The sequence below is a fragment of the Thunnus maccoyii genome, chromosome 9 (assembly GCF_910596095.1).
Source record: "Thunnus maccoyii chromosome 9, fThuMac1.1, whole genome shotgun sequence".
Lineage (NCBI taxonomy): Eukaryota > Metazoa > Chordata > Actinopteri > Scombriformes > Scombridae > Thunnus > Thunnus maccoyii.
In genome coordinates this window covers 6,001,742-6,029,690 of record NC_056541.1, presented here as the reverse complement: position 1 = coordinate 6,029,690, position 27,949 = coordinate 6,001,742, and the positions used below count along the sequence as shown (strand labels likewise).

Genomic DNA, 27,949 nt, shown 5'->3' with positions numbered 1-27,949 from the left:
TGCATGTTTGGTAAAAAGACTTCATCCCTAAATAAGATTAACATTATATAGGGTGACAACACTTCTGCATTAAAAAGGATTGACTTTTTAAACATTTATTTTGCAAACATCTCTGTCTGTGAGCGGGGGGGTATCAGTGATTTTATCCTCCTTTTACACCCTTGAAGAAATTAAACATTATTTCACATAAATTCACATATAGGTTCGTAGCAGAGAAGTAATTTCACATGGCAGACATCACATTAACATGCATATTTTATCTGTTTTGATCAGCAGATGTTAAATTTTAATCATTCGATAAATGTCTGTAAAATAATCTCAAATCTGTATGATCAAAGGAGGATTAGGTCTTTTAAGTATTTTAAATGTCTGTCTACATGCAGCATTATGTGTTTAGTTATAATATACATGTAAGACTGATAATATGAGATGTTTAATCCTTTAAAATACTTACCTAACACTGAATTGAATTGGAGCCTTTGGGTTTAAGTTGGAGCTGAATCCTCACCTACAACAGTTGGCATCTGTTGAGAGACAGATGGTAAAAGTCGACCTCAGCAGGTTTGTTAATAGCCTGGATTTAATCTTTATTTCAGAATTTAGGTTGATTCATTATGTTACACATTTCCAAAGGATTGAAATTAAAAACATTTTGTGAATTTATGGTGAAAACTAGATGCAGTTTGTCTTCCTGCGAGACCATCAGAGAGCCCGCAGCTTTCTGCAGTTGAAGCTTTTTGCCTCTCAGGGTGGATTTGTATTTTGTGTGTTTGGCTGAAGGAGCGGATTTCTCAGTGCAAGGTATTGTTTCCTTCAGTCCCGTGTGGTCAAGAGGATTCAGGGATTTTGAGATTTGCTTTGTAGAATTCATTTCTTGGGAACAAGCGTTTTAAAACAAGTGCAATTGCAGCAGCTTAAGAAAACAAGCTCGGTAACCGCGCTCTCGTTTCCTCATGTTTTATTAAGCAGCAAAGAAAAAAAAAATATAAGAGGAGTATTTCCAGCTTGCATCTGATTCTTGCTGCACTCTTACATTTTTTGGAAACAGTCCTTGCAGGATCCTGTTGGGCCATCTAATAGGATTGTTGGGAGTCTGGAATCCTGCAGGATTTTAGTCGTGACTGTTGTCTGCATTTTTAAAAAAAAATGTATAATTTTTACTGATGTTGTAGGATTTTGCTTGTTAGATTCTTAACGGGAGGCGTGACAAGCATCCTCCTGCTCCTGATGTGTTTTTTGTAGCTGAATGATCCAGAGTGGTGCTCGCAGCAGAGAAGAACGCTGCCAAAGTAAAAATAGACTGTGGGAAACAGATAAGGGCAGCGAGAGACGGAGCCGTCCCTTTTTGCCAGTGGTTAAGTTGATGGCTGAGCCGAGGCCACAGTAGTGAAGCACAGATATGACACCCAGCTCTTATCACATGCCCCCTCCCCTCCTCCTCCTCCTCCTCCTTCTCCTCCTCCTCTCCCTCTCCCTCTCCCTCCCTCCCTGCCCTAAACACTGTGGAGAGGACTTGTTGTCGACTCCACAGGGACCGACCTAGTTCCCTCTGGCAGCTAAAGGTCACATATCTTTTGGCTCTGGACTGTAAGTGTGTGTAGATTTAACTTTCAAACACAAACAATGAACTTAAGGATGTAACAGTGAGACATTAACACCTACAGTGACATGAGGACAGAGCAGAGCAAAGAGTATAATCCTCTTTGAATCAGTTGTAACCATTTGCTGTAAAGCCAAAGTCCCTTTTATCTGACATAAAACTTTTCCAGTTTTGACAAATGCTGACAACAGCCGGGCAGTTAGAAAGAGTCTCCTGAGCCTCAGTAGCGGCGGTGGTGGTTTCACCCCTGTGCTGTGTCTGTGGTCAGCGGAGGAGGCAGCTGCTGCTCCTATTAGGCGGTATTAGCTCAGCACCCTCAACCGCAGCCACAAACTTATCTGCCACACTCATTTGCAATGGAAAAAGCAAAGCCGATTGGGGCCTGTCTGCCGGCCGAGGATGACGGAGGCCGGAGGAGTGAAGCCTGGCAGGCTCTGTCGTCACCCACTGTGACGGCTTTGCTGCACTCTGGTTACATTAACATACAGTAACGTCATGTGTGGACTCAGTGGTAGGTAGGCGGTCAGCAGGATATATGTAGAAAGCCAAGTTCCTGTGTTTATCATGATTACATGACTGCTTTCATGTTGTATATTATTTCTATCTACTTCATGCATGTAATTGTACTTTTAACATCTCATAGGTCAACATATTAATTCCTCCGGTTTTGGTTGGAAAAGCAGGAAAGGACATTGTGATTCATCTGTTTTCCTTTTCAAAATATACAGAGGACATTCTCAAAAAATGTTGGCTGTTTGAGATAATTGATTAAAATCATTACAGCATGTTTTAACTCGTCCTGTAGTTGCAAGACTTTTACACTAGCGAGCTTTTTCAAAGTCATTATTATCTTTCTTGTAACAACTTGTTCTTCATCCTGTCTGTCTATGTTATCAGTAAATTATTTGGCTTTGATATTAAGGATTGATTTGTTGTCCGTCAGCATCGACCTCACTCTGTTTCTCCAGCATTTTACACATTGCTGGTGCACTTCAGTCTCAGACCTTTTCCCATATATTTATGAAGATTTCTTTCTGAAATATTACACTTCTGGCAATCATATTTGTCACCGTGGGGAAGTATGAAGACATTCTGTAAATGCAGATAGTTGCAGTTTTTCTTCAAAACTTTGAACTATATATTTTATGTTCGGTTTTGTTGGCAGACCTCCTATCATTTCCTGAAACTGTTCCCAGTGATTTTGTGCTTAACTGCATCTTGCATCAACACCTAGTATTAATTTCTGAGGGCATGCACACATCAACACTTTCAAGGAATGCAGGGCTATGTGAGGTCGTCACGACACGCACGCACGCAAACACATAGTTGAAAGCGAGTTGATCAGCAGTCTAACACAAACCAGATGTGTGATGCAGCATCAGAGAATTGCATAGATTAATTTGGAGCTTTTATCACCTTTCTCTAAATTCTCACTCAAACCAAATTACCTTCAACTTGTTTGGTTTAGTCTGGATTCAGTCTTTCATGAAACATATGCATAGAACTATTTCTTGGTTACATACTGTACAGTATATATTTGATTAAGATGGTGATGTAATGGGGCACGTTTAATTCCAGGCAGGGACCTTTGTCGCATGTCCTCTCTCTTCCCTCTAGACTGTACAATGCAAAAAGTAATCTAATCTTAAAGCAAAAACTAATCTAATCGTATGTAATTGTGACGCAGTAAACATTCCTGCCAACAATTTCAGGTTATTCCACTCATCTGTGGTAATAACACGCCAGGAAAGGTACAATACACTAGCAAAAAGACTGATAGCTAGCAAAGGATACATAATATACAACATATACATAATACCAAACTGATTCAAACAATGTGGCTGTCCTCTTTTTGTTAGATTTGAGTGCTGCTTTCGATACAATTGGTCATTGCATTTTAATCAATCGACTTGAGAAATAGATAGGTCTCTCTGGCACATTGCTCGACTGATTTCACTCGTACTTGTCAGAAAGAAAGAAATTTTGGTAGTTGAGGCGACTTTGTGTCACAGACATTTGACATTGAATACGGTGTTCCTCAAGGAAGCATTCTAGGTCCTGTTCTTTTTTTCTTTATACAGGCTCCCTCTGGGCAACATAATTAGTCACCATAATGTCAAATATCACCGCTATGCTGACGATACACAACTATATGTCTCTGTTTCTCCAGACAACCCAGTTCTTTAAGTTCTCTTTTTAATTGTCTCACTGATATTAACATTTGGTAGGGCTGAATGTCTAGATCTAGAGAAATATTCAAGGGGTGGCATGTAGACTTAGAGGGTGTGGCAGAAATATATATATATATATGCTGATTTAATCGCAATCACACATATCAATAGCCTATTTGCTTGGAAAAGCCCCCAAATGAAGATATGTTAACTCATAAACATTATATTATTGTGGCAGATGAGTAAAGCATTGCATAGAAATATCTAAAGGTGACGTTAGAAATCAATAAATTGTTTTATTTCCAAATCTTAAGACCAGTCAGTCAGTCTTTTATCATCTCTGTGGTTTCATCTCCGTGCTGTTCTCCTTCTTCCGCCTTTTCACTTCCCTTGTTGCTTTCTTTCTATCACCAGTTCTCCTGATGTATCTCTCTGTTTATTAGTTGGTTCCTCCTTTGGTAGAAAAGAAACTGGTGATGTCACCCTTCCTCTTCATTTTTATAAGTGTCTCCTACAAGATTCAGTGTGACATAATGTTTTTCCTTAAATAGTCATCATTATTAGTAATGGTTTATAACTTAACATTGAATGTTGTGGAGAGTCTGTTTCACCCTCCTGCAGCCCATCAGTGTTTCCCAATAGATTTCTGAAATAAGATTCAAAGTGATCGGTAATTATGTCAGTGTAAGCTTTCTTTAAGGGTTTAAATTGGCTCCTAGAGACTTAAATATAAAGACGATATTCACCAATTGTGTCTCTTATACTCTGTGAAGCCACACACATAGTGCTGCCAATGATCCAAGATATCCAGTGTTTATCCAGTAATGCTAATTAAACAGCCAAAGTCCTTTTTTCTCTGAGCTTCAATTTGAAAATGTGGTGAAAGTGCAAACTCTCAGGTAAGCTTTGAATAAACTGTCACTGCATTGCTGACTAATGTGGCTTTTTGTTTGCTCGGAGCGAGTGATTTTATCGCTTTTTACACTGGGTGCTTTTTGTATGTTGCACTTGACTGATCTGAAATTTGGACATGTTTGTCTGCAGAATGAACATTTTCAGAGATGCTGGTAGCTGCAGACACTCGTAAGCACCAGTGAATATTTGGGTTTAGTCGGGTTTAATCCGTCCCTCACACAATCAAACACGAGTTACTCAACAAAACACACTTCAACAAAACACCCCCGCCACTATCCATCTGTGGCCGTTCTGTATATCTACTGGTGGAAGTTTGAAACCCTACACACACATATAGCAGGGAAAAAATGCCATCAGCAGTGATTGTGTGCAGCCGGGACCGGGAGAGATGACATAGGTGCATTCAAAACAGGAAGTTGGATCCAAGAGAGAGGGACTCACTTACTTTTATCTTAATTCCAGCCTTTTTAGGAACAACACTTAGGTTCAACACTTATGTCAGACTTAAAGAATACACACACACACACACACACACACACACAAACAAACACACAATGAGTTATGGTGAGAAAAATTGAACACAAACATGACTCTGTTTGTTTACAAGAAATCGCAGCAGGGTACCTTTAACACAACTCAGCATGTTCTCGTATTGGGGAGACGACAATGTTTTGAATCAGTAATTGAATCATAACTCAATGTTTTAATCAGTGTGTGTGTGTTTGTGTGTGTGTGTGTGGTATATATCTCAGTAAACTGTAGCTTGGCCGTGCGTTTATTGACACTTCATTTAGAAAGCTCAGATTCTCGTTATTGTTCAGGCATTACAGTCTCTTCTTCTATCAGCTGTGAGACGCCGTTGTAAAAGCTCTGCAAATATACAAAAGCTTTTTATGATGTTGCATGTCAACAACAAATCTTGACATCTTGAGTTTGCAGCAGGGGAAACTCTGGGGGGAAAAAATGTGACTCTTATTAGATGTTTATTTTGTTTTTACATAACCTCATCGGTTTTGGCAAGTAACTTTATTTAAAACACACCTTCAACCTTTTTTTGTGAAAAACCTTTTTTGACTCTTTCTAAAGTCATGGATGCAAGTAAAATGCTCAATTCACCAACATATAAAGTTTATAAAGTAACAGAAAGTTAAGTATTGATAGGAAATTCGAAGTCTGAATAAATGTTTTCTGGTCTGAGGAGCACTGTTGATGTAATGATTAGTAACAAGGAAATGAGAGAAATTCAACGCGACAAGGAACAAGAACGTCTCTCATCATCAAACTTGACATGTTGATGATAGACTTGTTCTCTGATGTCTACGTGCTCTGTTGTTTTCTCCGACTTCAGCACCTCCCTGAGCCTCATTTTATTTCTTACCTCCAGCCAAACTTGTGTGTGTGGGAACCTGACAAGGTGGAAGAACAAGTACGCACAGCAGTCACTGGGAGAAAAGCACCCCAGGGCGTCAGTTGCTGACATTCTTGCACACTGCATGCACTCAGCTCTTTATTGTCAACTTACATTATTTTTTCTCTCTCTCTCTCTCTCTCTCTCTCATTTCAGTCATTTCAAGGCAGTCAAGGAAGAGCTTATCTGTTTAATTCAGTGTAAGTATGAGCTCCTACAACTGCAATTCACTACTTTCCTTTTTACCACAGTGGAATTTTTTTGTTTGCTGCACTATTTTTGCGTTTGGTTTATGTCTCTGATCTAGGGCTTGTAAATAAAAGTCACATGGACACACAAGTAGCTTATTTGTTGGACAGAGTTGTAAACTGTGTTTACACTGGGTTTGTTTGTTTGAGTTAAAACTAGAGATTGATTGCCCCCCCTGCCTTTAAACCCAGCTGCTTTGCTTTCACACTTGTTAACTGTGGTTTTCTGCCACAGTCCATTTGCGTAGTACTTTCACCAACACAGTGTAGTTGTTTACTGTTGCTGACAGAGAAGTATGTTGGCACATTTATGGCTTAATTATGTTTTGACGAACACATAAACTGCAAAAATTTAAAACAATATACACATGTGAGGATCTGTTTGAGCAAAGCGAAGCAGAGTGGTGCAACTTGTACAGACTTCAAAGAAGTGAAAAACGAAAGGTACATGAGTGACGCCACCTTAAAGACCCGGGGTGTTATTCCTAGTAGTGGTACTTGATCAGGGCTTCAACTAACAGTCATTCTCATAATCAATTCATCTCCAGATTATTTTCTCTATAAAACACCTGAAAAGGAGTCCGACTGTTAGTCCAAAACTCAGATAGTAAGAGATATTCAACTTACTATGATGTTAAGACAACAGAAAGGGACAAATTTTAACATTAGAGAAGCTGAAATTACTAAATATCTGGCATTTTTGCTTGAAAAGTGACTGAAATTCTTAATATTCTGTCAGTTGACTATTTGTTGCAGCTCTATACTTGATCATGAAATTCAACAAACACGTTATACTACTTACAATCCCTCCAGCCCCACATACAGCCATGTCGGGAGTGATTTGAGGTTCAGTGTCCACCGATCTTCTAATTTATACTCAACCCGCGATACCACCTGAACTACTGTCACCCAACAATTGTTGCCTTTTTTGTCGGTGGGAAGCCAGTGAAGGATCACGTCCTTATAGCTGCACTAGTGACTCCTACTGGTTGATCGGGGTACCTGCACAGTTGTAGCGTTACACCCTCCCGCAACAACAGTAGCTAGCAGTGACAAGGAAGGACTGCAGTGGATTGGAAATTGTACATTCCCCATTTGCTTTAAGAAAAAAATAGACAAAGTGAAAAATGCTTTGCTGTTAATACACATGTGAGGCATTTTATCAGTGTTGCTAATGTTGTTAGCATTGATCTGTACCTTTGGGGGGAAAAAGCATTTTAGGCAAACTGCACTTAGAATTGGATGAACTTTTCAGTGTGAAAGCAATGCAGCTGCAAGATTAAAAGATTTTGGTGTCATTCCAGGCTCTGATCATTTAACCTAGTAAGCTCTGATGTGCTTTAGTTTAGTTTATTACATTTATCAGGGGCCATGTACAAAAAACATTAATCTAATACAAGGATAAGAGATGTATTGCACCAGATTTAGCTGCTAGCTAATTTCCACCTGCAGTCCCTGGACAGGTAGACACTAATACAACAAATGCAATTAATACAAATACAAGTTCAAAATATGATAAATACTAAATTCAGTCGTTGATCCGATCATAGATGCTTCATGTAAACAGTCATAGACACAGGACAGAATATAGAAATCAGATTAAAGTTGAGATAACTGGTTTCTTAAACTCCACTGGTGACTTGCAGGTCAAAACATGTAGACATAAATGTTATAACTGGCTGTTTGAATGGCATTTCAATTACTATATTTCATTCTCAATCAGGTTGTACCTACACATTGAAATGTAGTCGCTGAAACAATGGTTTTGTGCAACCTAGACGTCTAAAAACCTCTCATATCTCAACCGTATTTAACCCAGTTTTGACCTGCTTTGACCTACGAATCACCAAATCAGCGCTTCCTGTAAAACCTGAACATGACGGACTTGTTTGTGCTCTTTCTCTAGGGCGAGTTTAAGTTCACGTTGCAAAAACCGCAGGTTACCATTCATCTCTTTAAACCCATGAAGCATTCTGAGTTTTTATTTTTTGGTTGATTGATTTTGGGGACTTGGCTCTCAGTCTTAATGAACCACAGAGAAGTTTCTCCCCCAGAGGTCTGAGACATTTTCAGGTGTCACGGTGCAGCTGTGCCACCTGAGTCTGAATTACCTGCCAAAATGAATTGAAGGATAGAAGCACTCAAGCAGAGGCATGAGAGAGCAAATAACTCCAAACGGTACAAACATGCACGATGTGGAATAAAAAAAAACCCAGTGGATAATATTTATGCTGGTCATTTAAGATTAAAAAAAACAGACTTGCAGATGTCTACATGAAGCTTTGAATGATTTATTCAACAGCAAATTCAGTTACTACATTTCTCAGCAGCGGGTCCTTTAATTAAACTACCACACAAATGAGCTAATCAGCAATACTGTGTTCACTGAGAAGAAGCAATATCATGTTTAGCAATTACAGAAAGTTCATTATATTTTGCTGACTAAAGTATCTACTAATGTGTTAAATTTTGAAGCTGGTACTGACTGAGACAGAATGTTTTTTTTTTTTTTTTATCTGAGTCTTTGGTTACTTTGCAGATGCCGATTTTACATTTAACACGAGATAAGCTCTGAAAATGTCACTGTCAGATAAAAGAAAAGGAAGAAATTGTGTTTCCAAAATTTCTAGGAAACATGAAAGCAGCTATTTTATCTTGACGGCAGTGTAGTTTTGGTGTTATCTAAAGAGTTTTAGAGATATTTCTTAACCCGTAGAGGAACATTTAATCCTTTAATTGGTTGTTGCTTTTAAATTTATTACTTACTTTATGTGAGATAGTTTTTTTTGTGTTTATTGTTTGTTGTCTTAGTTTATGTTGATTGAATTTTGTAGCTGTAACGGTGTTTATGTCCTCTTGGCCAGAGATTTTAATCTCAATGCGAGTTTTATCTGGCTAAATAAAGGTCAGAAGATAATTTGTATACATTAGAAATATGAATATTTTCACCCATTCGTGTCTCCAGTTTTGGAGATTTTTTCATTATTGATAAATAAGCTATAAGTTACCTGATACAATCTGACAGGGACTGTTATTTACAATGAGCATTTTTACTTGTACTACCTAAGTTAAAAGATCTGAGCTCTTCATCCACTGCTTTCCTTGACCTCTGTGACCCTTTTCTCCACTTCCTGTCTTTCCCACAGGGTGAATGTCGGCTGCGGGCCAGCTGAGGAGCGGGTACTCCTCACAGGTTTACATGCTGTGGCTGATATCTACTGTGAAAACTGTAAAACCACCCTGGGTTGGAAATATGTAAGTCAATCGCTCCATAAACTTTCACCCTTTTACTTTCCCCCCTCTTAACGTTTTTTTGATGCACCATCTACGCCTGCCGCTGTGTTGTTGCGCAACTATTTGGGGTTTTTTTGGCTTCCGAAGGGACAAATTATGCTATTACAAGTCAGAAGAACAAGGTTGCTCTCATTAAAGCATTGCTTGTTAAAGCCATGGTGACAGTTTATTTTGCCCAGGTTCGTATTTAGGCTCAGAGATTGAGCACTCTGTGGTCTCCTAGAGCGCAAGATAATTACAGTGCCGAAAGGTTGGCTGCAGACAGCCAGACTGGTACCTCTGAGAGTCTACAGTGATTAAATGTCAGGCCATTTTGAAGAGGCTTGTCCCGGTAATTGTCTGAAAAGACTATAGAAGGGTGTAAAATAACTGAACAAAGTATAAGTCAGGGACTCACTTAAAGCCGCTCCTTCAGTGACAAAAACAATTAAGAGATTCTCAGAAAGGCCCCGCAAGCAAAGCAAAGTAGAACTGGTTTACAAGGCAAAGCAGAAAATAATCAGACAGACAGAAGCTCGTCTGTGTCCCGATGCTCCCGACACTCAGCAGGACTGAGACGCATGAAGGAAACCTTACAGCACCTCCAGAGATTCGCTGTTAGACAGAAAGTTTAGAAATACGAAAGCTTAAGAAGCTGGTGATTAATTTCCTGTCAATCAAGCGGTCGTCGCAGCTCTAAAAATATTCAAACCAAAGACTCCCATGTTTTTATTTCTGCTCTTTTACATCAAATGGAAATATTTCACATATCTTGTGCATCATTTTTGGTATTTAGGAAACGTTGGGATCTCTGCCAGAGTTACTAGAATTTCAAATAAAGTTTAAACACAGTATGAGTCTGTAATGACGGAAGATTAATGGAGTTTAAGACGTTCAAACAATTTTAATTTGAGTGGTGTTTACTGCTCAAACATTCCTGTTATCTTATATTTACTGTGACTGTCATGTTTGACAATGAAGCAACTGTCTTTATCACAAAATGTGTTAAGAATATTGAGCGTTGGACACTGGATTTGTATTATTCTAAAGTATCAATATCAGTATTAGTGTGGATGAGGTCTTGTAACTGAAGTCTCTCTCTTCTGTGTGTGACTTACAGGAACACGCGTTTGAGAGCAGTCAAAAGTACAAAGAGGGAAAGTTCATCATCGAGCTGGCTCACATGATCAAGGACAACGGATGGGAGTGACGCTCCGGCCGCGCTCGTTCTTTTTCTGACCTTGGAATGCTCTTTATTGAACTGCGTGGAGCGACGACCATCGACCACCCCCCCCTTCCCCGCTCCCCCTTCCCCCTTTAAACTAAAAAAAAAAAACCCAACAACCCCGACCCCCCTCCACCTCTCGTCTCCTCCACGTGCACACACACACACACACACACACCCACCTGCTCATCGTGAAACTGAAAAGAACAAATGACATAACAACAACAACAAAAAAAAAAAACAACGACGACCAGGAAGAGGAGCAACTGTTGAAAAATCACGTCACAGGACAGTCCTGTCGTTACTTTGAAGATTGTGTGTTCTCCTTTCGCAGCTCCGGAGCTTTTGGGTTTGACCCCCCCGTGGCCCGCTCACTCTCACCCCGGCCTCCTCCTCCTCCCCCCGCCCCCCTCCCCCCTCCTCCACTCACCGAACCACGCTTACAAGTGATTGTGGTGATTATGGCGACCACTATGCGAAAGGAGATAGACTTCACTGAGGGGACATTTCTTCGTTTTCTTTATTTCGCCCACCCAGCGAGACGGACGACTTTAATGTTATTTGCTATAGTTTTAACTTCTGGGTTTGGTAAGGTTTTGGTTTGATGGCAGATGGATGTTACTGGTTAGCATTTTATTTCCCTGTCAAGTTTGTCATGTTTTTTTTTTTGTTTTTGTTTTTGTTTGTTGTTTGGCTTGTCGTATCTCTGCCTATAGCTGAGCATGCTTTTCTTTGCTAATGTCCAAATGAGCAATCAGGGACGGGTGAGGAGCGGAGGGGAAAGGGAGTTTATTGTAGTTACAAATATGTAGCAGCATCTTGCTTTTTTTTTTTTTTTTTTTTTTTTTTAAAGTGGAAAAGGATGAGATTGAAGTAGTGTGAGATTTTATACCTGATATTTGTCTTTTTTTTTCTTTCTTTCTTGTGAATTTTCTTTATTCCTCCCCCCCCCCCCTCCCCTTCTGGTACTGTTCAGCACCCAAAAAGCATCGAAAGCAGCACCTAGTGTTTGTTTGACATAAATTGATATATATATACATATATATAAATACATATATATATATATAAATATATAGATATATAAATATTTGTAGTGTTTGGCTAAATGCGATTGTGGCTGGTCCCATTTTGCAGCAGTACCATAAGTGAAAGAGAAGAAGACCGGGGAAGCTGACATCAGTGTCGACATGTCATAAAACATTATGGCAGACTGTATTATTCCATTGTCTAGTAATGAAACAATGAGAGACACGACTACATATGAATATATAAACACATACTATGATTACGATTACATATCCATAAATACTATGAGAATGTTCGTAGTACTTAGATATTGGAACATGGATTCTATATATATATATATATATATATATATTTGCTGTCATGCACATATGTATATATGCATATGACATGTGTTTATATGCATTGTGTGTGTGGTCACGCATTACACAGTGGCATACTTGAACGACGCTACTTCGTTTGCACTTTGACGAGGCCTTCGGTTCATTTCGGTTTTGAGGCAAAAAAAAAAAAAAAAAGGAAGTTTGTTCGCTCTCGTCTGTTTCTTAAATGGCCTTCTCACAGATGAACGACAAATTGTTGGAGACGGGGTTTTCTTTTTCGTCTCCCGTTAGGATTGTAGTGTGTTTTTTAGCAGCTGTCTGTTAGATACACTTCTAGATCATTTGAGTTTATTTAAATTATATATCGACAAAATTTAGCTTTTCGTCTCAGATCTCGCTTGATTTTCGTTCTTTTAGAGCAAAATCTTTTCTGTAGAGAAAAGTGTAGTTTTTTCCGATACTTTTGCTGCTATCGTCGAAATCCCGTCATTTCCTCTCGCTCTTGTAGGTCTTTTTTGCACTTTAATCTCTCTTCGAGCGCGTTAATCGTCTCTTCGCGGACGCCGTCTTGTGTTTTGCCTCCAAGCCGAACGAATCTTGTGCCTCTTCAAAACATGAACGGCTTCCCTCTTCTTTCTGTTGTGCAGTGCATAACTCCGGAAAAAAAAAAAAACCTTCATGTGAACCGATGTGTCTTCCCCCTTCTGGTTCAAAGTGGCCCACGAAACAATGTTCTTCACCAAATCCTCATAGAGCTCTGCCCTGTTTTTTTTTTGTTTTGTTTTGTTTTATTTTGGACAACAGAGACTTCTTTTTGTTTTATTTTGTTTTTTAAAAAACCTGAATGGTATACATACATGCATATATTTTTCTGTTAAGATTTCGAGGTGCAAAAAAACAGAGATGGATATTCAGTATATTATTTCTCAGAGTAAAGCATTAGAGGAAGAGGTTTGGAATATATGCGGGACGCCCAGGGCTTGTTGACTTTTTTTTATCGGAAGGATAAAAAGACGGCAGCGGGTCGAGGTGGGGCAGGGTGGGATGGGAGAGATTTAAAAAAAAAAAAAAAAATCAGCAGTGATTGATTACTTTGCAGGCGAGGTCAGTCAGATCACACGACCTTTTATCCTAAAAACAATGACAATGCAAAACCCTAAATAGTTAGCAGTGATACCTACTTGAAAATATAAAGACATAAACAGCTGAGATATTGGCCCGTGTTACAGTTTTTGTACATAAAGTAACATATTTAAGGTTTTATACGTATTTCTACTGGGTTAGTTCTTTTACTTCCCCAACTTGAAGCACTTTTGTTCACTGTACCTCTGGCTGTGTATGTGTGTGTGTGTGCGTGTGTGTATGTGTGTGCGTGTGTGTGTGTGTGTGTGTGTGTGCATGCACGTGTGTCAGTCTACATACATGCGTGTACACGTGCACAGGAAAGTGAATGTTTAGTTTCTTTTCCTCAAGACAGTTTTATTTCTCTTTTTTTTCCCTTCTTCTTTTTTTTTTTTTTTTTAGTTTGGAAGTGTTTTTATTTGTCCTGTTGTTGTTGTTGTTGTTTTGTTTTTTTTTCCTTTCGCAGCTGTTTGGTTTACTGTCTCTCCCGGTGATCCTGCGAGGTCGAGAGCCAGGCTAGTTTGTTTGAAAGTGATTTATCCCTTTTTATTGTTTTGTTCTTTTTTTTCTGTTAGCTTGTTTTATTTAGCTTGTGTTGTTGGTGAAAGCCCATTAGAGGGCCGGTGTTTAGGTCTCTGCTGAGCCGTGTAGACGTCGAGGGCGAGCTGGAATCTCCCACCATGTCACAGGGAGAGCCTTTACCAAGACCCTTTCGCCACCACAGTCGGTGTCTCCTGTATAGAGAGGGCTTTCGGGTGATGAAACGTGCTCTCTGGCGGCCATATTGGAGGTCCTTAGCTTTTTTGGCAACGCTGGCTGTGCTCGCTTTGATTGTATTTATCGAGAACTTTGCCGTCTCGAGTGAGAATTGTTCATTTTTGTGCTGGTTTTGACCAAATATTAACCGTTACATCCCTGATCTATTTGATTTATTTATTCTTTTGATAACTTTTTAGCTGCTTAATCTTACTCGTTGTATCCCCGTTCACAGGCTGCATCCTTTAAAGTTTATTTAGAAGAGCTTAGTCAAAAGGTAGCTGGACTCACTTTAGATTATTGGCTTCTTGAACTGACAAAATGCCTCTTTTACAGCCTTCAGTTTCTCTCATCTACCACTTTCCGATCAGTTATTTAATCCTGCATGCGAGTGGTCCTTGTCAGTTTGTAAAGTCAGGAAATATCACATGACCTCATTGTGTTTATCAGGTATTGGTGTTCCTGTGGTCATCAGTCCTGGTAAATCAGCTGCATTTCATGAACTCGGGTATCATGGAACTTGCCTGAGTTTACTACTTGGTATTCACCACTGTGTCAGACGTTTCTCGGTGGTAAACTTGAAAAATTATTGACTTTAGGAGTTGACGAGGAGCACTTGAATGTAGTTATTCTGTCGATGAAGCTGGACAGTCTCATTTAGGGAGAACACGCAGGCGTAAGGGGGCATCTATAAGTACAAAAACAGACAGTGTTCACATGTTTATCGGCATGTATGGTCTTCAATATGACTTAATTTACAGTATCTTATGTGGAAGGCAGAGTATAATTCTGGATTTAGTCTGTTAGATCTGCTAAAGGACACCTTGTAAAGTGTACATCCATCGAAAGTGGCAGCTCTGGAATTGGGATGCAGCTTTTATTTGGCCAGTTAGCCTCCCATATGTGTTCATCCAATCAAAGTCGAAACATAACTGTTTTCTCAAACTCATAGCACTAAGAGAACAGCGGTGTGGAAACAAATCATTAACATCAGCTAAAAATCGTTACTGAATGGACCTACGATAGACCGACTTTCCTCTCGTTAACTGTTACACGCACACGGCCAGTATCTCCGAAAAGGACCTCCAACATGGTGCCAGCAATGGTTGCTGGGAGTTTTTTGTAACACAACTGCAGAGCCTCTATACTCTCCCTTCGATCAGTCAGTCTACGTTGAACCAACAAAAAGCAGTCGCCAGTGTCACTGCCGGTGTGTACCAAATAAGAACCAGGTTCTATCGAATGCATCAGTGTCATGTGTCAGCGAAGCAGGAAGGAAAATCGGGAGATCACGTTCGAGCATCTCCCGGAGATTCAACTGCGATACCAAAATTATAGACGAGAAATCCTGTCACGTATGACATTGTGTTTCTGTAGAATGTTTTGATTCTATGAACTCAACAGCATCAAAGCAGCCTGGATGAAAAAATGTAGATATTTTGCTGCTGAAAACTGTTTACTTTTTATTGTTATTTTGTTTGTTTGTTTTTTTGTGACACTGGCTACCTACTTTTTGAGCTCTGTTACTGTCTAAAAACGTACCTGAAAGGATGTTGATCAAAGGCAAGATGGGTATACAGGGGAAAAGACTGTACAAGTTCTTCTCTTAGGACTGTTAAAATACAGTTTAAGGTCTCAAGCATGTTGTATTTATAATGGCTATATGTCGTGCCTGTTTTATTATTATTTTTTTCCTAAATTTAAAACAAAAATATTCTATGCTTTTTATTTGACTACATTGCTTTGCATTCTGTCTTAGTAAAACCATGTCACATGTCTGTTTTCACTCTAATGTAAACTATCAGATATCACAATAAATTTTCAATGGCATTAATTTGGATTGTGTGAAGTTGTCGTTCATTTTTTTAGGACTAATGTTTGGAACTACTTTGCAAAAAGGATTGTAAAATAAGCTTTATTTTAAAAAAAAAAGATACTCCATCTTATATTTCATGTATAGAGAAGTCAGATTTTGAAATACTTACATGATGTGTCACAATCTGGTTTTTTGCATCTTTGTTACACATGTTTGTGATACAGATAAAAGAATAAACCATATAATAATAAACCATAAATCTCGAAAAGAGTTCAGCAGTAACATCAGATATTGGGCAAATATCAAATATTTGATGCACAGTAGATTCCCAAATAGTTAAATATGCTTTTAAAGGCTTTAGAGGGTCATAAAGAGCTGAGATGTCAGGTGTTTTTGGTAAACCAAAGAATATTTATGGCTGATTTCTGGCAAACATTTCAGAATATATTTAAAAAGTGTTTTAGTATCTATGTGATTAAATAGCTGTTACGCAGCTCGTCATGTGTCAGATTTTGTGGTCACTTTTGCACTTTGTATATACACATGATTTTGTTTTTGCAAAGGTCACATATTGCTGCGGTTTACAAGAGAAGTGTGTATGCTTTAAAAAAAGACAATACATCTGTCTGCACATGCTTTTGATTTCATTTCAAGGAACAAGAAAGAAGTCCAAAATGTGGACACCGTTACATATTTTTACATTATGATGAGAGCCGTAAATCATGTGGAAAGCCATGAGATAGTTGCACATAATGACAATAAAACAAGAACATCAGCAGGTTGCAGTTTAAAAACAGGAACACAGAGGTTAAAAAAAAGGAACTTGTCTGCGGCGGTTGTGGCAGTTGTGATATGTGTGAAAAGGTGATGAAATGAACATGACAGGATACCGCAGAGGCTGAACTTCTGATTAAATGTTACAGGCCTTGCAGAAAATATGTCAGAAAATGCCCTTTAAATGTAAAACAATTACTGAAGCATGAAATTCGCTGGTTGCCCCGCTGATGTGTGAGTCTAAGACGAAGAAGTACAGAGTGTGTCAGTCTGGCAGACACTCAGATAATTAAAAACTGAGAGACGGGGAGAGTTTTCCGCTGATGGTGTTGTTGGTTTTTTTCTTCTTCTTTTGTTTGTTTGTTTTTAACCAAGTCATATCTAGAGTGGTTCATCTACTGCAGCCAGACTTCCTCATTGAGAGGTGATTATGTTTTTGCAGATTAGATTAATGTCTAATTATTCATATTTAGACTTATATTTGGACCTCACTATAACTAGATTTTTGTCACATTTTCTCTATCAAACTTGTAGTCCAAGTGTGTCAGAGACTGAAAGGGTTTAATTACACAAAATGACATAAGTTCAAAGCCTCCTATTGCCCCTGTATGTACCCAAACATGCATCTATTGTGGTTATTAGGGTAATAAGTAATTAAGTGTTTATGACACATTTAAGAAGGTTTCAGCATATCTCAAGTTTTAGAATATGATAGACATTGTCTATATTATATCACAGCTGTATAAGACAAAGGTGGAAAGCACCTGAGAGGCTTTAATATTGTTTTGGATTCAAGAAATCTGTCTATCAAACGATTTATTGAGCCAACAGTAATAGTTTTTATAATGAATACTTTTAAAAGTGTGGATAAAAACAAACTTCCCCATGTTGGGGATTCTGGGTATTTAGTTAGTTCCTCATTACAACACCCCTGTTGTTATTATTATAAACAATATTCTTACATGCTGTCATATGAATTTAACATTAGAGCATGGTGGTCCTGTGATTATCATATTGACAATAATCAGTCTGCACTGGTTCTTACATTTTCTTTTTAGCTTAGTCGATAATATATGGCGTACCTCAAGGCTCAGTTCTTAGGTCCTTGTCTTTCTATAAATGCTAAATGATGAATGCGCAGTATTAATTATTCAGGAGTTATTTTCACTTCTATGCTGACGACACTCAACTGTTCCTCTCATTTTAACTTCACTTTAGTGGAAGATAATACATCTCTACCACACTGATAAAATGAACTGGATGCTCTAAAACACATCTAAGAAGTTTAAAGATCCTCGTTATTGGTCATGAGCAAATCTCCAGAGAAATTAAGACTACATTCACCAGTCATGGAGGAGCGAGTGCCCAAAATATCTCTTTACTAAACCAAGAATTTTGGGATTTTAGAAACTGAGGAGAAGTTTATATTCTACATTTAAAAATTAACACTTGGTTAATATTGTATAGACTGATTCCAGTATATTTGGATTTAATATATTTAGATTTCTTAAGGCCAAAAAGTAAATTAATTAATATAAGACTGAATATTTCATCTCCACTGGAGATTCAAACTGGAGATTCTCCAGTTTTTTGTTCCTAGCAATAAAGAGAAGCAACAATCATGCTGTCAAAGCTTCCAAACAGTCCTGCATGTTCACACTAATCCTGACAGGACTGGATTCAGGTTTTATACATCTTTTAGATGGAATGAACTGCAAACAGCTCCCAAGCTAGATTCTTTGATTCTCTTTGGAAATTTGCTTTATTATTTGGTGTTTTTATGTGTCTATTTGTTCTGTTGATTTCTTTACGGTTGTCTGACTTTATACATGTTGTTTCTTATAGATCCCCAAAGTGCTCAGTATTGTGACATCTTTTATTTATTAAATTGTTTGTATTGTTTACATGTGCACTGTATTATCAGCTTGTCAGTCATCTCTAAAGCACTTTGAATGCACTAACCTATACATAAACAAAGTTTGATTAATTGATTTTATTATTATTATTAATTGAATGAATAAATAGTTATGAAATAAACAATTACATGAATAAATTGTGTAAAAATATATACATGATACAATAATTTGTGAAATACTCAAAAAAAAAAAAAAACTCAGCTCGTTATTATGAAATGTTATTTCATCATTCATGTTTTCATAACGAATATGTGTCAAAAGTGTGTTGGTGGGAAAAACACCACTATCATGAAAAGTGACATTATGAAATAAAAACTTTTGCAAAAGAGCATTTTGAAATAAAGATGTATGTAATCAAATAAAAATGATATCCAGTATAATTAAGTTATTATGAAAAGTAATGATGAACATATATATATATATATTCATATCATTATTTATTTCATTGTCTTCTTAATTTAATATTGAACACCTTTTTGTAGTTTTTGTATGTTGGTTGTGGCATTGTTTGACTTTTATTGTTTCTTGCTCTCAGGCCCTTCTTGGAAAAAAGAAATCTTTATCTCATCATGAAATAAAGTCACTCACTACTGTTTGTTCTTGCTAAACAGTATAAATTAGAAGCTGGTGTCACAAAATGAATCACAGCCTGAACAACCAACAACCAAAATCCACCGAGCTCAGACTGAAAAACAAGAATTTCAATGTGTAAATACACTTTTACACCAAAGCTTTTGTCTGTGTGTCTGCTGCCACCTGTTTTATTGTCTGTTTTTCTTTCATCGCGTCATTTCTGGCATCAATCTTATTTGTTAATGTAGTAATGTAAATCAAATTAATGTAAATTAGCATGGCACACAGCCTGTAGATCAAACAGAGAGCTTCCTCTTTGATAAATCTGATATAAACTAATCTTTGGAGCCTTTGTACTTCCCCAAGTGTACAGGTATTGATCTGCAGCATCAAAGGCAACGCTAATGTTAAAATGATCAAATTCACCTACATCTGTTGTTAAAGATAAATTCTTTTCTTTTAGTTGCAACTGGGCTACAACAACGGGCCTCCGTTTAGAAGAAATTGAGACAAGTAAAGAAGGGAAACAAATAGGCTGATGTAATCGATCCAGATTTTTTCTCATACCTCATGACGACGTTCAACTTTGTATATCTTATTTCTAGAGTGTGAAGGCCTGAGGTGAAGACTGAATCTCACCTCTGATTTCCCAGGAGCTTCTCAGTCTGTTCGCACTCTGTTTAACCTGCGGTTGCTGTAAGTTAAGAGGAAGGTGGAATATTCATTTTCTGTATTCTGAGAAGGACTTTCTATTTTTTATGTGAGGTTTGAGGTGTTGGTGGGAATAAAGAAGCCTTTTGGCCTTAATGGTTAGCAGGTTCATACATTATAGAATAAAACAAAAATAGAAAAACAACTATCCATAAATATTACGTTAGGTTTTGTGAAAGGTAAGTTTTTGCCACAAAATAATAACAAAAATACAGTTTATCCATTATTCCATTGAGAGATCACATACTTGCTTCATTATGCTCTCAGATTAGTTCCTAAATCTTCTTGTTCAAGCTCACCTGTTGGGTTTGAGCTCAGTTATCTTTCCATCCTTGTTTACTTCTCGTTAGCTTTGAAAGGTGACCAGTTTCACACCTGCCCGAGGTCAGGGGAAGAAACAGAAATTACCTGTTGCATCAGCAAACACATCAGTCGTTAACATGACCTGAGATGTGATCATGTGGGATAACTGTAATCATTCCTCCTGTTTATATTGACCATTAGAAGATCCTCTCAGTCTTCATTTTGAGCAAAATGGTATCATTATTACATAAGTATTTCAGTTTATCTGAAGATAATATGAGGCTTCGGCCATCTGAGTTATTAAAATAAAGTGGATATCTGCCACATTTACAGTCTTTTTAGCATCAAATTCCCTCTTTGTGTTTCCCTGTTGAGCTCTAGTAGTAGTATAGTAACAAAAAGAGGAACTTTGGCACTAAAATATCATTCTGTCTAATGTTATTAGCATAACATTTTGTAATTTGAGGTGTTGTTTTTGTGAAATGTAATTCAAAAACATCCAAGTTACATTGTTATTAAACAGATTTTTTTTTATCAAGTGTTAGGTCAGATGTGTCAAACATATACCATTACCCCTTCTACTCTTCATTCTAAACGGATAGCTAACATATTAGAAAGCTAACGTTAGCTTGGTTCAGTGAAGTAGCTAGTTGCCTGGTAGTTATTGGGTGTAAATACTTAAAGGATACATTCACAATTTTTCAAGTCTAAAACAACAGTCAGGTGTCCATATGAACACTGAGGTGTTCATAAAGAGGTTTTCCTCGCTGTAATCATTCCTCCTGTTCATACTGGCTATTAAAAGATCCTTCAAATGTGCTTTCAATGTAAGTGATGGAGGCCAAAATCCACAGTGTGTCCACACAGTCATTTAAAAGTTGATGTGAAGCTTAAATGAGGCTTCAGCGGTCTGAGTTAGTCATATCAAATGGATATCTGACACATCTACAGTCTTTTTCGCATCTAATTCCCTCTTTGTGTTTCCCTGTTGACCTGCAGTAGAAGTATAGTAACACAAAGAGGAACTTTGGCACTAAAAAGACTGTAACATTGAAAGATATCTACTGGATTTGACTAATTTGGACAGCTGAAGCTTCATATTAGCTTCAAATAAATGTTTAAATACATTTTTGCACAGAAGGAGGACTGTGGATTTTGTCCCCCATCACTTACATTGTAAGTGCATTATGAAGGGATCTTTTAATATCAGTATGACCAGGAGGAATGATTACAGCTAAAAAAAACAAAACGTGTCAGTGTTCATTTGGGCTTCTGACTGTTGTTTTAAGACAGACTTGAAAAACTGTGAACCTCTCTTTTAAATATGACAATCTCATCATGAGTCTGTAGCTCAATTTAATTTAATTTCCTCTACAGCAGATTTATGGTATTGGTCAAAAACAGATTTAATTGTGTGACGGACGCAGAAAAGTTAAATTTAAGTTCCAGACTATATAAGAGGCAGAATTTCTTCTCTGAAACTTCACCCTGCAGATGTAGAATGATACCGTCACATCAAATAGACCTATTTCACTGAAGATATTGAATGATGGTTGAATTCAGTTCAGCTGCTTCAGTTTCGGGGTATTGTGTCTGGGGCTGTCACACTGTCTTACTGTCATGGCTTACTGGGACATTTGAATAGAACAGAGCTGTCGTTAATGTTATAAGTATCACCTGCGCTTTTCCTACCATGACAAGTTAAAATGTCTGTTTATTAGGTACACCTGTGTCTTGCCTTTGAGCAAAACTAATAAAGTCTAATACATTTGCCCTGCAATACAATCTACCTTCATGAGGGTTATAATGTTTTAGAGAGGTAGAATACATCACTCTTTTTAAAAATAGCTTCCCTTATTGTACTTGACTGAGTTATATGATTTGTATGCTTATTTCTCTTCTCTATAATATTAATATTTTGATGCTATTGTGATGAGCTTTGTTTTCTGCATCTGTTGCTTGTCTTGTTTACTTAGAGTACCAGGTGTAAACAATCTGCTTCCTTCTGTTTCCTCCCTGATGACGTTTTAACCAACTGACTAAATAAAGGCTTTTAATATAACTTCTCTCCTTGCCTGAGGAACATTTTCTCCTCTATTATGAGTTTTTTTTTTCATCTTTAAGAGCACCTTAAGGTTTCCAGGACTTATTGCATGTGAAACTGTTTTAGAGAGGTGTTAATTCAACTTCACGGTCATTTTTTTGGAGGCTGTAGTTTTGTGATGATGTGCTGTTGAATTGCTTTGTTTTATAACCGAGAGGTGTTTTATATTTATCCTTTATTTTTTATGATGATATACTAAACACTAGAAACACGCATTTATTCATGCAATGCTGGATAATTAGGATTTTTTTTTTTTTTTTTGCAGATCTGTTTTGCAGTTTTTAGCTGGTGCACCTAATAAACTAGCAACTGAACACCACTTCATGTTATGACTCAGTATTATGCAGCTGCAGCAGTTAAAAAAAATCATGAGTCAGGGACTATAAAGCTAACTTGTGCAGATATTATAAAAGATGAAAAAGATTTGCTTGGTTTATGATCAATCAGAACTGGTTTCGTATGACGTGTTCGTCTGACCGCACTGCAAATAACAAGTGTTTACAGTCGTTTGAGCTGCTACACTCGGAAGGCAGAGTGAAAAGCCGGCCGTTAATAGAGAGGAGGGAGACGTGCTATCGTTTAAATGAGGGATTACCACGCATATTTTTAGACAGTCGTTCCTGGGAGGCATTCACAGCGTTACACATGGCTGTTCGCATTAAAACTTACTTAAACGGTTGCGTCAGGAATGTATAAAGAGATCTGAGAGACACGGTCCTGAAACCCAACATCAGAAAGGTGTGGAGGTTTTTTTTTCCGAAGCTATTCGAGCATCCGACAAGCACGTCTGACAAAGTATAACAGCCCCTCTAGATTAGATTAGATTAGACAGTTTTATTAATCCCCAATAGGGAAACTCATTTGCCACCAAAACAACTCACACGGACAACAAACAATATAGACGTTGCATTCGCAGCACACAGCGAATAAATAACACCATAAAAAGCCATTTGAGACGTGATTAACAGCTGAAAGGTGCTGTAGATCTAGACCGCATCTAAAAGTGTTTGCATCACTAGTCGCTCACCGAATGAGTTTTCTGAGTCCGTTAAAAAACACAATGTGATGGATGGCGTCCAAAATACACAACCCCGTTTTTTAGTTTGGCTCTCTTTTCTACAGTGACCTCAAGTGAGTCTGGGGAGGGAAGGCCAATCACTGTGCCAGCCTTTCTGATCATCTTATTGATCCTGTTTTTTTTTTTATCATCTACAGTGATGCTGCAGAGCACAGCATAAAAGAGGACACTAAGCAAAGACTCCCCGATAAAAAACATGAGGAAGCTTCTTGCTGATATCAAAAGGATCTAAGATCTTGATTGAGCTTTCCTGAATACAACCTCAATGTTCTTTTTCCAGTTTAATTTACTGTCCAGGTAGACAACAATATATCTGTAAGACTGGAAGATTTCTATCTGCTGGCCCTTTATTATCACTGGGAAGATCTTCTGAGATCAATAATTAACTCTTTGGTCTTCCAAAACATTCATTTTTTTAAAAAGTGCATCACAATAGCTGACAAATAATTCAACCTCTCTTTTGTGGGTCATTGCCTTGGTTAAGTACACCCACTAGAGTAGTGTCATCCGAAAACTTTTGGACGACGGAAGACACCTGACTGAGCCTATAGTTAGCGGTATAAAGTGTGAATAAAAAGGAGGATAAAACTGTGTCCTGTGGGGCTTCTGTTAAGTTAAGATACTGTCAGACGATTCGTTATCAAGCCTGACAAACCGAGGTCGAGATGAAATAATCTAAGACCCAAGCGATAGTTGTGTTGTGTAGTTTAAAATTCATCGATTTGTTAACAAGGTGTGGTTGAATTGTATTAAAAGCACAAGAAAAATCAAAAAAACATAATCCTAAAAGAGCTGGCAGCTGTTTCAAGGTGGATTAGTTCACCCAAATCAGTTTTCTTCAATAAAAAAGTGGCTCCAGTGAAAACTGTTTACAGTGAAGTCTGTGGATTATAAATTAATCTATAATTTATCATCCTGTTTGTCCGTGCTGTATGTCTGTGATTTTGCTGTCTCGGTCTATTCTGTACACATATCTATTGCATGTCTGACTGACCTGGAAGAGAAATCTCTCCTCTGTTGCTCTCCCTGAGGCTTCTTCCAGTTTTTTCCCTGTTAAAGGAGTTTTTCCTCATTTGAATCGAGGGTTTAAGGACAGAGGATGTTGTATTACTGAACAGATTGTAAAGCCCCCTGAGGCAAAATTTGTGATTTGTGAAATTGGGCTACGTGAATAAAATTCACTTGACTTGGTTTGTAGATTATCTAATATAATAGGGACTTTATTTTTTTCTGGAAAGTGACATTGTGGTTGAACAAAACCCAAAAAAACTTGCTGGAACAAAAGCTGAACCGTAGCCAGAAGTCAAGACAAAACATCGGTACTCTGTACTGATAGCTCCCAGAAAATGTAATTTAACAGAGCGATGTTTTGATCCAAGTGACTTGACTCTCCAAATGTCATTTTTTCACTGCTGCGATGTGAGAGACACAAACAGCTCATATCTACAACTTTGGGAAAACTAACGGACTCTTTGAAAAGGTGTCATGTGACTAAGCTCTGCAGTTGTGCGGCTGATTATCAGACACAGTTTAATTAGACATGAATCATTTGATAAAGTACAGAGTGTACAATTGTTTTATGGGCTGGAGTTGCTATGGCAGTTACATACTTAGATTCGTCTTCTCTGAACAGTGCTCGCTATCCGTCTCCTTGCTTGTGATGCTGATGCCCACACGGCCTCGTGTTTTCATGTCCTTACGGTGGCTTCATGAACAAAGCAGCCTCTAATTTATCTCACACTCCCTGCCTTGCTCTTGTAGCTACAACACAAACATTTTTTTTTACATTAACATAATAAATAAACAGCATATTCTATTCTTTATCTGTTTGTGTCCACGACTGGTCGTCACGGTGAGGCTCAAAGCAGGACGTTAAAAACAATAATAAGGCGGGATGTTAAAGACAATAATAATAATGGTAAGTAGTTTAACATACAACGTATGAGAATGGGTCCGTAACGTGATGTCCTGTTTTTGTTTTCAAATCGCATCACAAACCTGATGCATGCATGAACCTGCGGTGACCTTACAGGCATTAGTTACTTAAGCTTCAGGCTTAAATGATGCAGTTTCAAGGCAGACGTCTCATTAGGGCTCACTGATTAATCCGTTATCATCGCTAATGACAAGCAATAGTTTGATTTTTTTTTTTTTGTCTTTTTGCACACTGAACACTTATTCAAAATCCACATTTACAACAGTGTTACATAACCAGCACTTTATTAGGAACACCTGTGCAATCTAATGCAATCCAACACAACAGCTCTCCCTTAAATTCTACTTTTATGAAGCTTATATATTTTCAGTTTTTGTTGACATTGTCAGAAACCTCCCATGTATGTTAATGGAGTGGACAAAATATTAGGCACAGTACTCCACCATCACCACCCACTATGACCTCAGTAATAAACAGAAAGTTGAATTATCACCTTTCTTACAACGTCAGCAAAAACTAAAAAAGTACAAAGCTTCACAAAAGCAGAATTTATGGCAGAGCTGTTGTGTTTGATAGCGTTAAACTGCACAGATGCCCGGTGAGTGTTTGATGTTTGGTTTATTACATTGTGCATTGTAAAGATAAACTTAAGAAGTTGTGACGTAGCACAAAAATGCTAGCACAGGTCTTTAAACTGAGAGTGAAAACACGATTAATGTTATTGGTCTTTGGAGCCGTTTCTAAACAAACTAATGTACCCAAAACTCTTCAGGGTGAAGGAACAAGTCACCCAGTGAAACAGTGTGCCTCACTGATGTGTTTTTAATTGTTTTTGGACAACAACTGAGGTCTGCAGCACAGAGGAATAAAATATATCAAGCTTTGGGTACACATGCAATGTTTGTATATAAGTAGATCAATTCATTGTTAGTTTGGCTCTGCACGTGAGATTTGTTTACAATAATGAAAATATGGAAAATCTCCAGACTTATCCTTTAAAGAGGACATATCATGCATATTTACAGGTCTATATTTTTTTTTATCTGGGGCTCTACTGGAATATCTTTGCATGATTTAAAGTTCAAAAAACTTAATTCAAAAACTTATTTATCTTATGTTGACCCTTTACGCAGCCCCTGAGTTCAGTGTCTGTCTGAAACAGGCTGTTATAGCCCCTGTCTCTCTCCTGTCTGCCCTCCTGAAGAGCCCACTCTGTTCTGATTGACCTCTTCTGTTCTGCTCTTAGAAGCTTCCCCTCGAGAGACTTCCGCCGGCTCCGGAGGTTACGTAAACAAACCATGCAATAAACTATAGTAGTAGGATTTCACTACTTGTTCTCATTCTTTATTCAAAATGTCAGCTGCTCAAACGCATCCGTTCATGTTCTGTCCGAATTCTGATCCAAAATACGAGAGCGGACAACGTGAACAACACATGGAAAAAACCTTAGCAACAACCGTAGCAACAGAGAGTACGTAACAGATGTCCGTTTATGGCCGTGCGCGATCAGCTGACGTCAGCACGGTAGAAAAAACTGTCACACATGAAGCGTTTGGCGCATGTCTACATACGTTTACCCCCTTTAACAAAATATTTCTGCCGCAGGTCAGAGATGGCAGACGTGAGAAACGGTGCATATTCCACTTAGTGAACACTTTTATCCAGAGCACCTCATGCTTTTTTTTAGTGCATACATATTTCAGAGTTATTGGCCCCACTGAGAATCAAATCTAACCTTTATTTTGTAAGGACTTGTACGCAGACAGTGAGCGATTGAAGTGGGAATGAGTCTGTTGTTGGTGTTGTGACGGCTGCAGATAGACAGGATGTAGTGGAGTTAGTTGTTTATGTCGGCGCGTGTTATTGTCATGCACATAGTCGCCACGTCTCCTGACCTACTTCTCTGCAACACTCGGTCCTCGGTCACACAGTTCATGTTCTTCCACAGGGGGGTTGCTCTATATATGTGTGTGTGAATAAGGGGGGGGGGAGCGGGGGTGTTGGATGCCCATATCATCTCTTTTACTTTTCGTCCACACTCCATTACCACAGACAGGTCCTGCGTATGAGACAGGAAGGAGACAGAAGAGATAAACAGTGTTTGGGTGTGAGAGAAACAAGAAGAGTGAGAGGTAAACTGAGAAAGGAAGGGAGGATGTAGCCACTACTGACCCACATGGCCTTCCCTAAACTAATCTATACCTCAATGTGAGTTTTGTTGGTTTCCTTTTACTAGCTGATTTAGCACAGGAGCGACTGCCACTGGCTTTATCAGTAACTGTATATGCTACTTGATACCTTTCAAAACAACTCACTATAGTGTTGTCTGATCTGTGACATCCTCAGTTAAGATCTGGTTAAAACTAGACCGAGCTGATTAACGTTAAGAAAAGAGTGGCCATGATTGAAAGAAACCAACATTAACTGTCAGCAGGTGATGGAACATAAACCAGTCTCAGGTGTCTCAGGTGTTGTTCTCCTCAAAGATTTATCCTGTTTTTATATACCGAGGCAACATGACTTGATGAATTATGCACAGAGAAAAGAGGAAAAATTTGAGAAATGTGAGTTTTGAGATCAGTCGGAAACACACACCGAGTTGACGTGTATGTTGCTAACATCTCTGTGGACATTACAAAGTCAAATTCACATGAGACAAGTGAGGCAGCAATTT

At 38.1% G+C, this 27,949-nt stretch overlaps 1 protein-coding gene and 1 long non-coding RNA gene across 2 annotated transcripts in view; one reads left to right on the top strand and one right to left on the bottom strand.

Annotated features, from left to right (window-relative positions):
* ypel1 (yippee-like 1) overlaps positions 1 to 11,683 on the top strand; it is a 33,016-nt gene extending 21,333 nt beyond the window's left edge. The window contains exons 3-5 of the mRNA XM_042421253.1: positions 6,251 to 6,294; positions 9,489 to 9,597; positions 10,736 to 11,683. Coding sequence (XP_042277187.1) covers positions 6,251 to 6,294; positions 9,489 to 9,597; positions 10,736 to 10,825 — 243 coding nt within the window. The 3' untranslated portion in view covers positions 10,826 to 11,683. The remainder of the gene's footprint in view (positions 1 to 6,250; positions 6,295 to 9,488; positions 9,598 to 10,735) is intronic.
* LOC121903865 lies at positions 199 to 20,232 on the bottom strand. Its single transcript, XR_006098114.1, has 3 exons — positions 20,154 to 20,232; positions 19,783 to 19,837; positions 199 to 524 (listed from the first exon to the last, which is right to left on the bottom strand). It is a non-coding gene; the product is annotated as an uncharacterized LOC121903865 (long non-coding RNA).
* Positions 20,233 to 27,949: the final 7,717 nt, after the last annotated feature.